The sequence below is a fragment of the Euprymna scolopes genome, chromosome 12 (assembly GCF_053919585.1).
Source record: "Euprymna scolopes isolate OS-2025 chromosome 12, ASM5391958v1, whole genome shotgun sequence".
In the NCBI taxonomy this organism is placed as follows: Eukaryota; Metazoa; Mollusca; class Cephalopoda; order Sepiida; family Sepiolidae; genus Euprymna; species Euprymna scolopes.
The window spans coordinates 146831899-146846805 of NC_136493.1; the positions used below are offsets into that span (position 1 = coordinate 146831899).

General features: G+C 31.6%; 2 protein-coding genes across 4 annotated transcripts in view; one reads left to right on the plus strand and one right to left on the minus strand.

Moving 5' to 3' along the window:
- LOC145291530 (hsp90 co-chaperone Cdc37-like) overlaps positions 1-14907 on the minus strand; it is a 102794-nt gene that overhangs the window by 65958 nt on the left and 21929 nt on the right. The gene's annotated exons all lie outside the window — the stretch shown is intronic.
- Positions 13844-14907, plus strand: part of LOC145291531 (pituitary tumor-transforming gene 1 protein-interacting protein-like) — a 66817-nt gene continuing 65753 nt past the window's right edge. For all 3 annotated transcript variants that reach the window (XM_080137524.1, XM_080137525.1, XM_080137526.1), the window contains exon 1: positions 13844-14377. In XM_080137524.1, the coding sequence (XP_079993650.1) occupies positions 14221-14377 (157 nt within the window). In that variant the 5' untranslated portion in view covers positions 13844-14220. The remainder of the gene's footprint in view (positions 14378-14907) is intronic.

Genomic DNA, 14907 nt, shown 5'->3' on the forward strand with positions numbered 1-14907 from the left:
TGGTGCCAGGCCTTTCTTTTTAAATTATCATTGCATGTGGCGAGCGATGTTCCATCTCCACACCTGGAATTACTGAAAGAACATTTATGACCGGAAAATCTCTCCTTGAAGGTGTCACCAGCCAATATAATATTTATCGACACCTAGGTCTTCCTTAGTAGTGATAGTTGCTTTGTACACTACGGATATGATCAAACAGTTGTGTCCAAGTGGGCACTCAGACCTGCCTAAACAACTACAGAATCCAGCATTCCTGAATTCAGACATATTTGGCTCCCTGTTACCACCCAACATTCTTCCATTGTATTTCTTGATATTTTTTCAAGATTATCACTACAACTATAACTTGGTTTGACAGTGTTTTTGTTAAAAATTTTATGCAGGGTATTACCTGGTGGAAAATGCACCTTGATAAGGTTAAGAAATTTTTATCTCATTTATATATATATATATATATATGGTAAAACTGGTAATTATTAAAAACCTGAAGAGAGTGCTCTGAAACATATGTAACCAAACAGATAAAACGGTAATAAAAAACAAAACATATGTGTGTGTGTGTGTGTGTGTGTGTGCGCGCGCGCGCGTGTGTGTGTGAAACTGATTTTTAATTTTAATGATAAATTATCAATCATTTTACTCAATATTAAAATAGAACTATGATATCTATGCCTATCGAGCTTATTATATATCTACATTACAACGAACACTGCTTTCTTTTAATTGTATTAATGCATTTACTAATACATTAAAATAAACTCTGCTCTTTAGACTGTTGTTCTAATCCCTTAAAATTATATATATATATATATATATATATATATATATATATATATATATATATATATATATATATATAAATTACAATTAAATTTACCAAAATGATCCAAGATGGTAAAACTAAAGTATATTATAAATATTAAAGAATTAATATTTATAAAGTAATCTCAACCAGATGTAAAAGCTCGATAATACCAAATAGGAGATAGAGCTTATAATAAAAGCAAACAGTTAATAAAACATGTTAAAAAACACTTTGAAATGGAGTTAAAAACATATTTAATCTGAAAAGGAAACACTTAATAATTGGATAGTCCTTAACCCGTGGAGTTTCAAAGAAATACTTTCCTTCTCATCAGAGGGTAGGAATTAGCAAAATGTGGGATCGGATTTTGCAAACAAAAGTATTCGATGAAACTGCAAATAAGTAAAAAATCTTACTTGATAACAAAAAGTGAAGCAGAGGGAAATGGTGAAGAAAAAGGTGATTACACGTGAATGGATAGTCTGGTGAAAGTTAAATAATCCAATGACGGTAAAATACAAAAATATAAAAATATCCGTCATTGGATTATTTACCTTTCACCAGACTATCCATTCAAGTGTACATTACAGAGAGGTTTCTATTATGAAGTTATTCTTCATTTGAAGAGTTAGGAGCTATGTCCCACATGTTGACAGTAGTTTCAGCGCCAGAAGGTAGACACTCATGAGAATAGTAAAGGTTGATGCCCAACAGAGTAGTCAGAATTACAGGAGAGTCGAGCTTACTTGTTTTAGTGTGATTTATATAGGGCCCAGTTTTGCCCAGGAAGGAATTGAAGTCCTGGAGATGAATTTACGGTTATATATGAATAGTTTGTTGTGAAGAGTCACATTAGAGGCAGTGCAGAGTAATGGCTTAATCGAATGGAGCACATCAGGTAGCATGTTTTCCCAACAGAGCAGTTTCATATTGCTAGAACATAAGGTTATTTGAATGATCTTCGATAAAGTGCCATTAAGTTTTTCAACTTTTTGCCTTCTGAGTGGTATCTACTTATTTTAGACATAGCAATACCTTTTCCATGTAAGAAGTCTCTGATTTCTTCTGCTAAAAAGTCAGTAGCTCGGTCCATATATATCACATCAGGTATGCCAAGAATAGAAAATAGTTGGTTCAAACAGCAGATGATGGTTTTGCTCGTCATGTCCTTACAGGGAAAAGCAAGAAAACTCATCAATTATGGTATTTGTTAGCATCTAAAGAAGTTGGTAATAGACCTTTAAAATCAATGTCCAATCGCTGGAAAGGTAGTTATGGCCTTTATGAGTGTTCCCTTGTTAATACTGGCAAATTTGGGTTTCAGATACTGCCAGGAGAAGCAGGAGTTGGTTATGCTTTTTATCTGGTCCAAACAGAACGGGAGATTCCTTGTTCTGATAACATGGCAGAGTCATGTAACACCAGGATGGCATGATCGAATATACAACTCACGAATGTCTTGCAAATTATGGGTGAGAGCTGAGATGCGAGAGAACGTGTCAGCAGCAGTATTTTCTGTTCTCAGATGGTAGATGACTCTGAATTTGAACTGCGACAGTTCAACGTGCCAACGACATATTTTGTTATTTTTACTTTTAGATTTTCTACTGTTGTCGAACATAAAACGGATGCTCTTTTGGCCTGTAATGACTTTGAAATGTCTAGCGAGTAGGAAGTGGCATCACTTTCAAAGTGCTTCAACAATCGTGTCTGTTTCCTTTTTGAGCGTGTGATGTTTGATTTCACTCAGTGTCCGTGAAAAGAATGCAACTGGTCGACCATGTTGGTTTAGTGTAGCAGCTATGCAGTAATTACTTGCATCTGTCTCTACTTCAAATTCTTTATTAGAGTCAACCGTTATTAAGGTAGCATTTTTTAAGTCATTTTTTTAATGTCTGAAAAGAGTTTAAGGCAGATGGGGGCAGTGGAAATTCCTTGTGGTTGAGGAATAGTATTTTGTCGGAGAAGTTTTGAAGCAATTTGCTATAGTACGAAAACATTCCGATTACTCGTTTTTGAGATACGAGGTGGCGTTTCAAGAAGAGATCTCAGTCTTTGGTAGTCAGGAGAAATTTGGTTGTTTTGTATAGTGGATCCAAGTAAAGTGATAGAGGTAGCTGAAATGACACGCTTGCTTTCATTCAAGGTGATGTTATATCTTTTGCTGCATCATGGAATCTTTGAAGATTGTGATCATGCTCGTTTTGATTTCTTCCACATATTGTGATGTTGTCTATGTACACAAAAGTATCCATTTTGCTTTATCTATGATGTCATTTATACATCTTTGGAATGCGCTTACTCCATTAGTAATACTGAAAGGAAGGTGAGTGAATTGGTAAAGTTTATCAATTACTTCGAATACTGTATATTTCCAATCAGTGTGACTTATCAGTATTTGGTGATAGGCGGACTTCAGGTCGAGTGTTGTAAAGATATTATACTGTGCTATGTCGGCAACCATTTTATTGATGTTAGGCATAGGGTAGGCATCCAGTTTTGTAAATCTATTTATGATATTGCTGTAATCAATGACAGTTTTTTTTTGTGTGTGATTTTCATTAGAGGTCACCAGAACTTTTGCCAAGGACACAAAGAGGGTTCTATTATGCCTTCTCTCAACATCCTAGCAGTCTCCTCTGCTATGAATTTATTGTCAGTAATGGTGTGACGGCATGATTTGGTGGCAATAGGAATTATATGTGGGGAAAGGTGAGAAAATGGCGGAACGTTTATAGATGGAAATGGGTTATTCTTATTAATAGTTCCAATAATGAGTTCATCCCCAAGACCGATGAATTTCAGGATCACTCTTTTGAACATTTTTAGGATGTATTTCCCAAGAATTATGTCAATAAAGAGATCCTTAATCACTTCTACTGTCATGCCAGGATGAGCTTTATTTTTTAATGTAATGACTACAATTCTTTTGCCAATAATTTTGGCATGTTAGGGCCTGCCAGAGCAATAGCTTTTGTTTATGTATAGTAAAGAGTTTTAGTTTTTTGGTGGTATTTTTGCAGATAAATGTTCCCATGCTACCCGAATCTACCATCGTGTTTACCATATGTTCATTTATTTAACATTTAGTGAATGTAATGTGTTTAGCTTCAGTTCCTAGTCAAGCGAGACTAGGCAACAGAGAGTCAGGATCGAATAATACAGCAGCATTAGCAGAGGAAGATTTACATACTTTAGCCCAGTGTCCATTTTTTTTTACATTTTCTACACTCGGCATCATGAGCTGAGCATAACAGAAAAAGCACTCTTTAAGTTGAGCCTTTTTCTTTATAGGTGCTAAATAGGAGTACTTTGAAGGGATTACAGCAGCGGCTATGTTAAAGTTGTTTTCATAGCTTTCTGAATGTTTTCCTGCCTGTTCCAGTGATCTGGCCATTGTGCAGGTTTCTTGTAGTGTGAGAAAGTGTTACTCGAGCAAGCGTTGTTGAATTGAGGAGGAAGAGATGCCACTGATAAAAGCGTCTCAAATGTACAGTCTTTTGTTTTCTTCAGCGGTCACTTTGCGAGTACTTCCAACTGTTGCATGAAAGCGTCAATAGTTTGTGCCAGTTGCTGTTTGTACACAATGTAAATCGGTCTAATGTAAGCAGCATCAAGGGCCATAACCTATAAACCATCACATCAAAGGGAAGCAAATCAGCAAAAACTTTTATGACTAATATCTTAAACCATCTTAGAAAGGTTCATTCAAAAGAAGCAAAAGAAGCAAAAGTTGCAAATAAACGGAAACACAAGTTACATATAAGAAAAGAAAGCACAATGAATATCCAGGGACAGACATTCTAGGCACAAGTGGCAGCAACTATGAGCCTACAGCAAAACAGCAAACCTCTTGGTTGTATCAATGAAGATAAAAACTAAACGTAATAAGTCCTCAGATGTACCTCTCCATTGTACAGTATATAGATACTCTATGGCTGACTGGAATAGCTTTCGTACTACTTCTGCATTTCATGTTTAAAAAGAATGTGTCCTATATAGTATCAAACCTGACAGAATGGTTAATTGTAGGTATAGACCATTTATACCCTTCAAAAAATTCTAGCAAAAATCTAACAGTTAGTTGTGGTTCTCTTCAGAAATGTGCTGCTGTCATTGCATCCAGGAATTACTCTTTTCACTGCTTCCAACGTAATTGAAGTACCGAGACTAAAGCCGCTTTCAGGACTGTCAGCAACCACTGTAGAAGAGTAATAAAGAATGTGAGAGAGTTGTATGCTCAGTCCATTAAGTCCAAAATAGCTGAGCAGCGGCTTAGTTCCCACCAGTTTTGGTAAATAGCAAACCTGGTCCTGAACAGAAGCATGTGCTCTATCCCAACCATCATCAACGGACCTGAGGTAATCTTGTTCGCATCGGACAAAGCCAAAGTCTTTGCCAAGAAATTTGCAGCTAATTTTATCCTCTGCAATTAAGGTCCCCCCACCCATTTCTTCCTGTATCTGAAAACACGCTATGCTACATACAATTATCTCTGCGTGATATTGCCAAGCTAATCAAAATCCTTGATTCCAGTATAGCAACTGGCCCTGACTGCATTCCTAGTGCTGAAAAAGCTTCAACCAGAACTAGCTCCCATACTTACAAAGCTGTTTAAACGTTGTCTTAAGGAGTATTGCATCCCAACACCCTGGAAAACCTCATCCATCAGTATTTAAGAATTTAGGTGATCATCATCTCCCTCTCAGTACAGTCCAATAAGTCTCCTGTGCTGGAATCTGCGTTAAAGAGAGAAGTAGTCAACCACCTTAGCAAAAATAACCTTATAAATGACATGCTAGATCCACAGCAGATATGCTAACGGTTATACTCATAGGATTAGTGAAATTCTCGACGGAGGCTTCCTTTCTGGGGCAACTGCTCTTTACATATCAAAGGCCTTTGATATGTAAAGAGCCTTTGATAGGGTATGGCATAAAGATCTACTCCACAAGATCTTCAGCTAGGGTATAGCTGGAAATGTGGTTGATGGATATATATATATATATATATATATATATATATATATATATATATATATATATATATATATATTAAGTAATGTGATTTATAATTTAAAAATTTTTAAAAAAATTTTAAAATTTAAAAATCAAATTTTAATTAAATTAAAAATCAGTTTCATAAGAAGGAACAACAACAAAGTCAATTATCTGTACGATCGTTTCGGAAATCCGTGCTTTTTATTTGTGGTATACATGAAGTTATGTAGAACAATTATATATAGTTTTTTTGGTAAGCACGGTCTCCTCATCAGCAAATTTAGGAGGATTTTTATAAATTCAATAAAAATCCTCCTAAATTTGCTGATGAGGAGACCGTGCTTACCAAAAAAACTATATATAATTGTTCTACATAACTTCATGTATACCACAAATAAAAAGCACGGATTTCCGAAACGATCGTACAGATAATTGACTTTGTTGTTGTTCCTTCTTATGAAACTGATTTTTAATTTAATTAAAATTTGATTTTTAAATTTTAAAAATTTTTTAAAAATTTTTAAATTATAAATCACATTACTTAATATTGAATTAGCTCTAGGACATTTAACTATCGAGCTTATTATATATCTAAATTACAACGAGCATTTCCTGTATTTTAATTAAACTAGTAATTTCACTATTACATTAAAATACACTTAGCTCTTTAGACTATTATTCTAATCTCCTTTAAATTATTAGCTCCCTATAACAGGTTGAGTTTATATACGTAATTGTAGATATGTTTCATAAGAAGGACATACAATTATCAACTAAATGCATCCCCATACCCCCTAAAGACACCTTTATAACCAGCTTAATTACAAGTATAAATACATTTATAAAGAACTTGAGATGGAAAGCCTACCATTTTGATAATTACCAAAATGAAACCACAGAACCAATACACCACCAACCTGGAGAAATAAAAGAAACCATCCTCAGACAAGACAATGAAGAAAGAAAAGCAGCGAAATACTACAGACTAAAAACATACAAAAACCCTAAGAGAAACATAGACACTGAAAATTTTGAAAATGACTTAATCAACCTGATTAAAAATATTAAATTTAAGAAAAATAAAAAATATATCACTCCAACACTTAAAAAAATAAATAAATTTTCAAAATCTATTTCTATAAGCCACCAAAATAAACTCATAGTACCGGCAGATAAAACTGGAAATTTCTACACAATGGACTATATACAATATAAAAATCTAATATATAAAGAACTTAATAAAAATTATAAAACTACTAATAAATCAGCACTAAATAAAATAAATAATGATGCAAAAACATTTTAACTAAACTTAAAATAGATAAATACACAGAAATAACGGTACCAGGTACCCCGAGATTTACTTTAAAAGACCACAAACACAGCTTCAATATTAACCCTACTATTAGACTCATTTGCCCCTCGAAATCAGATATAGGACTGGTTAGTAAAAACATATTAGATAGAATTATCCCCAAAATTAAATCCATAATAAAATACCCACTATGGCAATCTTCCAACCAAGTAATCGACTGGTTTTCTAATATTCAAAATAAAAATAATATTAAATTTCTTTCTTTTGACATTGAATCATATTACCAATCTATATCACCTATCCTACTTAATAAATCTCTATTAATGGCACGAAAATTAACTAATATAACTCAAGACGAAATTAAACTAATACTTATAGCTAGACAGTCTTTAATAACATTTGATAATAAATATTGGACCAGGAAAAATACCCCTAACCACTTCAACATTTTAATGGGATCGACGGAATCGACTCAGGTCACTGATCTAGTTGGCCTTTTCCTTTTAAATGAAATACATTGTATACTTCATAAACAATTCAAACTTGAAGGAGGGCTATATAGAGATGATGCACTTTTCATAACGAATTCTACTAATAAAAATTATGAAAAAGCAATTAAAGCTCTACATAAATTATTTAAAAATTATGGACTTAGTATAAAAATCGACCCTAATAAAAAAATTGTTAATTTCTTAGACATAACCTTAAATCTTGAAAATTCTACCTTTGAACCATACCATAAACCTAACCAATCACTTCTATATGTCCACAATCAATCAAACCACCCTAAATCAATATTAAAATCAATAGTTCCCAATATCGCTCTAAGAATTTCTAGACTGTCTTCTACTAAATCAATATTTACCAAAAATGAAAAATACTATCATGAAGCCCTTAAAAACTCTGGATATAATTCATAAATTAAATTCATAAATGAAAATGATAGAAACATAAACTGCATTAAAAATAAACCTATTAAGAGCGTAATAACATATAATATGGCAATGTCTTCCCGTATACGAGTTAAGAAAAATAACCAAGAGACAAAAAAAGATAAAACCAAACTACAAATATTAGATAATAATACAAATAAACAGCAAACTAAAACCTGTAAACGTAAGAATAGACACAAGGAGATCCTATGGTTCAACCCCCCGTATTCCAAAAACCTAGAAACAAACATAGCCAGAGAATTTTTAAAATATTAGATAAGAACTTTAAAGCCCCCCATAGATATAATAAAATTTTCAATAAGAACACAATTAAAGTCTCTTACTCTACTATGCCTAACCTTCATCAGAAAATAATTAGCTCTAATAATAAGAAAATTAATAAACTACAAAATACAACTATACAAAATACATCGGCCTGTAACTGTAGAAGAAAAAATAAATGTCCCCTACAAGGCTCATGTAAAATTAAAAATGTTATCTATAGCTGCACAGTATCAAAAACTCCAAATCTACAAGAACCTATTAACAGCCATAACTCAACTACCAGATTAAATAATAACACCAACTTAAATCAATCTACCGATCAATTACTAATCAACCCACCACATTATAATCCAACAATAGACCTAACGGAAAATAATCACAATAATCAAGAGGTAATATATATTGGTTCCACATCTGGCCCAATAAAACATAGAATTTCAACGCACAAACATTCTTTTAAAAATAACTCTCTATCAAACCAAACTACTCTATCCAACTATATTTGGCAACTAAAAAATAGCAATATTTCTTTCAACTTAAAATGGCAAATAATTGAGACTTGCAAATCATATAAACCAGGAGATAAATTTTGTGCACTATGTACAAAAGAAACCCTAAAAATTTTAAAATATGAAGATATAAAAAGCACAACCAAACTAGTAAATTCAAGACACGAGCTTCTGACATGTAATCATAAACGTTGGTTTAAATTTAATAAATATAAACCACCTTAAATCATTAAAAATTACTCATTAGTAAAAATAGATTACAATTTTTTTTTTTTTTTTTTTTAATTAAGTTAGACCAATTACCTCCCTTAGACCCGTAAATCAAATAATAAATAAAGCCAATAACACATGACAATTATCTCCCCTTAAAAACTTGCAAAATAAATATTCTCTCTATATATATTAACTGTAGCGTCTTTAAATCAAAATACGCTAACGGAAACAATTTACTGCACGAGCGTCGCCCTTTTAAAATTCATCATTCAATAAAATAAAAAGCTATAGCAAACATCTAAATGACTACTTTAAACACAGTTCCTGATTTCAAAAAAAGAAAAACTAAAAGATAACTATCTCTATATATTTTTAAATCAAATTTATTATGTAAATTCAAAAAATATATATTTTTTCTACTCATTTCTATCTCTAACCTATATTAATTTTCTTATAAATTTTAAATCCAAACCTTTTATTTCAATTTTTTCAGATTCATCTGCCTTACTTTTAATGCTAGGTTTATTTATGGTGTCTTTTAAATTCAATAAAAATCCTCCTAAATTTGCTGATGAGGAGACCGTGCTTACCAAAAAAACTATATATAATTGTTCTACATAACTTCATGTATACCACAAATAAAAAGCACGGATTTCCGAAACGATCGTACAGATAATTGACTTTGTTGTTGTTCCTTCTTATGAAACTGATTTTTAATTTAATTAAAATTTGATTTTTAAATTAAAATTTTTTTTTTTAAATTTTAAAATTATAAATCACATTACTTAATATTGAATTAGCTCTAGGACATTTAACTATCGAGCTTATTATATATCTAAATTACAACGAGCATTTCCTGTATTTTAATTAAACTAGTAATTTCACTATTACATTAAAATACACTTAGCTCTTTAGACTATTATTCTAATCTCCTTTAAATTATATATATATATATATATATATATATATATATATATATATATATATATATATATATATGTATAAGCTATTATTACAGTTTATGGACCGTAAAAAATAACATAAAAATTAAATTTAACTATCCCTATCTAAAAATTTTTACTATTAAGGTAAAAGTACAAAATAGTTGATGCTAGTTAAGATATAGTAAACAGATTTTAAAAAAAAATACATTGTTTTAAGCTTACAATTGCTATTATGTTTTTAGTAAAAAACAAAAGTAAAAAAGTCTATTGCTATAGATAACAAATATTACACAAGTAATCTAAAATATTTGTCCCCTGCGTGTCGACTACTACAGCCTACTTTATAACGTCTAAGAAAAATGCAATTTTATCCAATTTTTTGTAAAAATTATTTTTAACTATAAATAATTTCCTATTTGATGACTGTTAGATATATTACGATTTTCGGTATGACAATTAAGTATGTAAGTGCTGAAAACGAAATATTAAAAAAAAAGAAAAAAAAAAGCGGTCTGTCGACTGTATTTTAACAAACACTGAATATCACTCCCCTATGTGTTAAGAATTGTTTCTAAATATTATTTCAGTACGGTCTGTAAACTGTAAAAATATCCAAAAGATTTACGACATTGAAAGTTATATTTACTTAATATTTTCACAACTTTAAAAAGTACATTACGTTTATAATGTGAGGCAATTCCTATTCTACAATCGAGCATTATCGATTATGTTTGACATTTGTTTTTTCTGTGTATCATGTGCATCATGGCAAACACTTTTATTTTCTTCTTATTTACGTTTACTCTATTTTACTTGTCGTTATGTTTGTTGATAATTAATTATTTGACAATGTTAATTTTGACAAAAGCTCAAGAATACTTGGAGATCGAACTTTGGAAAATTGGGGTAAGTCTATAAATGGTCCACAAGTAATCTTTTTTACTATAAAAAGTCTGGCTTTAGTTTTTAATTTGACCTTTTTGGACTTTTTTTCTAGACTAAGTTGGCTTCAAACATCTAGCAATTCTGATTCAGCTGGTGCTTCTTCGCTAAATTTTCCGGTGCAAGTCTATAAATGGTCCACAAGTAATCTTTTTTACTATAAAAATCTGAAAAAAAAATATTTATAATGTACGTACTTGTCACTGCATGAAGATGTCATATTCCAAAAATCACGTAAATCGATCAAGTAATTTTTTTTATTTAAGAAAATCAGATATTATGAGACATTTTAGCGAAGAAAAACTTCACGCCATCTTGTTTTTGAATGATACACTGCTAGCGACACCTATTGGGAATGTTTGGAATATACGATCAGAAGGGGGCAGACAATCGATTTTCCATGCCATAGAAAAAAAAAAACTTGGAAAATTAAGACATTTAAAAGTTTTTGAAGATGTTAAAAACGAAAATAACGTTTAAAATTCCAGCAAACGAGTAGTTTCCAAGATATGAAGAAATGTTAGTTTAAAGAAAGTGGGGCTCACTTTTCTATAATAATTTAACGTATAATGATCACCCACTTCATGGCCACCACTAGTGTAAAACTTGAATTTACGCCACTGAAAAATACACATTTGCCGAATTTTTGTTGGAGTAACATCAATGTGTGGGTGCTCAATTTACGTAAAATTCTTCATATCTTGGAAACTACTCGTTTGCTGGAATTTTAAACGTTATTTTCGTTTTCAACATTTTCAAAAACTTATAAATGTCTTAATTTTCCAAGTTTTCTTTTTCTATAGTGTGGAAAGTCGATTGTCTGCCCAACATTCCCAATAGGTGTCGCTAGCAGTGTATCATTCAAAAACAAGATGGCGTGAAGTTTTTCTTTGATAAAATGTCTCATAATATTTGATTTTCTTGAATAAAAAAAAACTACTTGATCGGTTTACATGATTTTTGGAATATGAAATCTTCATGCAGTGACAAGTACGTACATTATAAATATTTTTTTCAGATTTTTATAGTAAAAAAGATTACTTGTGGACCATTTATAGACTTGCACCGGAAAATATAGCGAAGAAGCACCAGCTGAATCAGAATTGCTAGATGTTTGAAGCCAACTTAGTCTAGAAAAAAAGTCCAAAAAGGTCAAATTAAAAACTAAAGCCAGACTTTTAGAAACAAAAAAGCCCCCCACCCAAGAAAAAAAGAGCCCCTCCCCCTTCCCGAAAACTTTATTAATGCTATATAAAGAAAAAATGGTTACATTGAAGATGTTAACTCTGTGCATATATTGCAGATGTTGCGGGGAAAAGAAAAGGGTATCCTCTACTAGACTACGAAATCAGTTTTGAACTCTGTCAAGGCAGGATAGGATACTTCAAGCAGCTCCTGCCCAGATGTTGCAACAGTACTCCATCCTAGAATGTACTTGGCTCTTATACAGTTAATGGAGATAATGCTGCAGGTTCGAGTACAGGTCTCAACCATTTCAACTTTTTTCTTTGAAATATGGATAAGCATTAAAACTTTTTTACAAACCGAAATTTGAACATGAGTCAGTTTTCAATGAATGCATTTACAAAGTATACTTGGGTGTTTGTTAAGTGACGTGTATATTCTTCACTGAACATGGTATCTAGAAGTCTGTAAAAGTCTCTTATTTGTCTGTCAAGGCTTTTTTCATCAGCGGCTTGAATTAGCTTTTAAGGTCATTCGCACATCCGTTGGGTAGGGACAAAAGATAAAGGAACAAAGAGGGGTTGATCAATGATTTGAATATTCCTGAAAAACTTTCGGCCCTTAAATTGGTGCCGGGTAGATTGTAATGCAAGCATGTGTATTCTCTTTGGAAGGAGAACAGAAAAGATGGAGAAATATAATATGTTCAGTATTTCATACTACACACTGGCTTTCTCTGACTTAGCTAAAAGAAACTGCTAAATGGAGTTTTGTTTAATGAAGAGTTGTTATATTTTCATTTAAAGGAAACGCTAATGAAAATTGTTTTGTTCTTACTGTTAAAAAAAAAAAAAAAATTAGATATGCAAATTCAGTTTCTTGCCACATGATTTTGCATGCTTTCCTTTTTCTTTAAAAGACTGAGTTATTTCTTGCTTCAGCAAGGATGGAATACTGCTGCCATATCTGGGCAGGAGCTGCTAAAAACAGCCTATCCTGCCTTGACAGAGTACAAAATAGACTTTGTGGCTTAGTGGGGGATGCCCTTTTCTCTACCCTGCAACCTCTCTCCCACAGAAGAGACGTTGCGAGCCTATCCTTGTTTTATCGTTATTTCCATGGCAGGTGCTCGTCTGAACTCCAATCTCTGGTCCCCATTCGCCAATCTTTCACAAAAAAACACCCGTCTAGCTGAATCCACTGTGAAAAATTTCCCCCACTCTTTATCTGTGCCTAAATCAAAACGTGGATTCCCTGAACAAAGCTTCTTTCTTAGAACTGCACGCCTGTGGAACTCTGTTCCGTCTGCCTGCTTCCCACTGGACTACAGCTTGGATGTGTTCAAGTCCAACGTTAACAAATTCCTAATGAACCGCCCCCTTAAGTAAACACTTCATCAAATCTCCACACTAACTGCTTCAAAAATATTTAGGTTGTAACATTTTCACTAATATATTTGTAAAATAGTACAGAAAAAGACAAATTAGAAAAAGCTTAGACAATATTTGAAAACAAAACTGCTTTAAACATTAATTCTAACATTTTCTTTAATAATTGCTATCAAATAAATATTTTTGTAAAATAATCAGAAAAATAAAGACAAAATTGAAACCAAATTTTAAAAAAGGCTAAATACAACTTTTGAAGGCCAAACTACTTTTAAAAAGGCCAAATTCGCAAATTTCAGCCCTATAAAGGCCAATCTGGCAATCCAATGCTGAATTGCATGTACAGTTGTGTCGAATTGCACAACAAAAAGGAACTAAAACCGAGACGAAAAGTAGTACACCCATTTGTTATTGTTTTTTTTTTCTCTGTATGTCTTATTTCTGAACATTTGAGTGTTGCCATACGAATATATAAATTTAAAAAACAAGTCCATCTATGAAAAATATTCTTTTAGACAGTCATTAATAATGTATAACTTTTTCTTTAAAAGTTTATTTTCGCAGTTTAGGGCGTTTTGAATGTATTATTGCGCGCCGTAGGATGTTAAACTTCTTCATAACTAATTAACGTTTTTGTACACCTTAAAAAGTTGTTTTTTTTTTTTTTTAAATATTTGTTTTGATTTTAATCCACCATATTTTATGAAGATGGAGATAAAATTCGGATTAATCGTGAAGAGTAGTTTGATTTTGTGGTGTTCAGTGTTATTATTGAATGTGATTTTCGTTCAATCTGAGAGTAATTTGACTACAACTTCTTCGCTCCCTTCGACAACAACGCCGTCATCGGCCGAAAAATGTAAGCATTTTTTTTTTTTTTTTTATTAATCAATTACTTTATCTTATTTAAAAAAAAAATAGTTTAAATAATAATTAGTTAACAAGTTGAAATACAATTTACTTTTTCGTATATTTACAAAATAAAAAAAGTAAAATTTACATAAATATTTACTTTGTTCGATTGGGTTCAATCCAAAAACTTAGCGTTTCAATTTTCTTGTTTGTTTTGATAAAATTTGACAATTTAAAAGAATTATTTTAATATATGTTTTATGTATTATAATTATTTATACCAAACTTATTCATTAATTTTGGTATTTCTACATATTTTAAACCGAATTTCTGATGGCGTGTACAATATACGGTACTTTTACAGTACTTTAGTTAAGACATTAAAAAAATGAAAATATCGAAAAAAGTTTAAATTGTACGTATCCGTTATGGAATGAAGTTCTCTGAAAAAAAAAATTTCACTTAATTTCATCAAGTAGTTTTTTTTTTTTACAGCGAAAAACAATTTGTTATGATACCGAGCAAAAGGTTCGATTT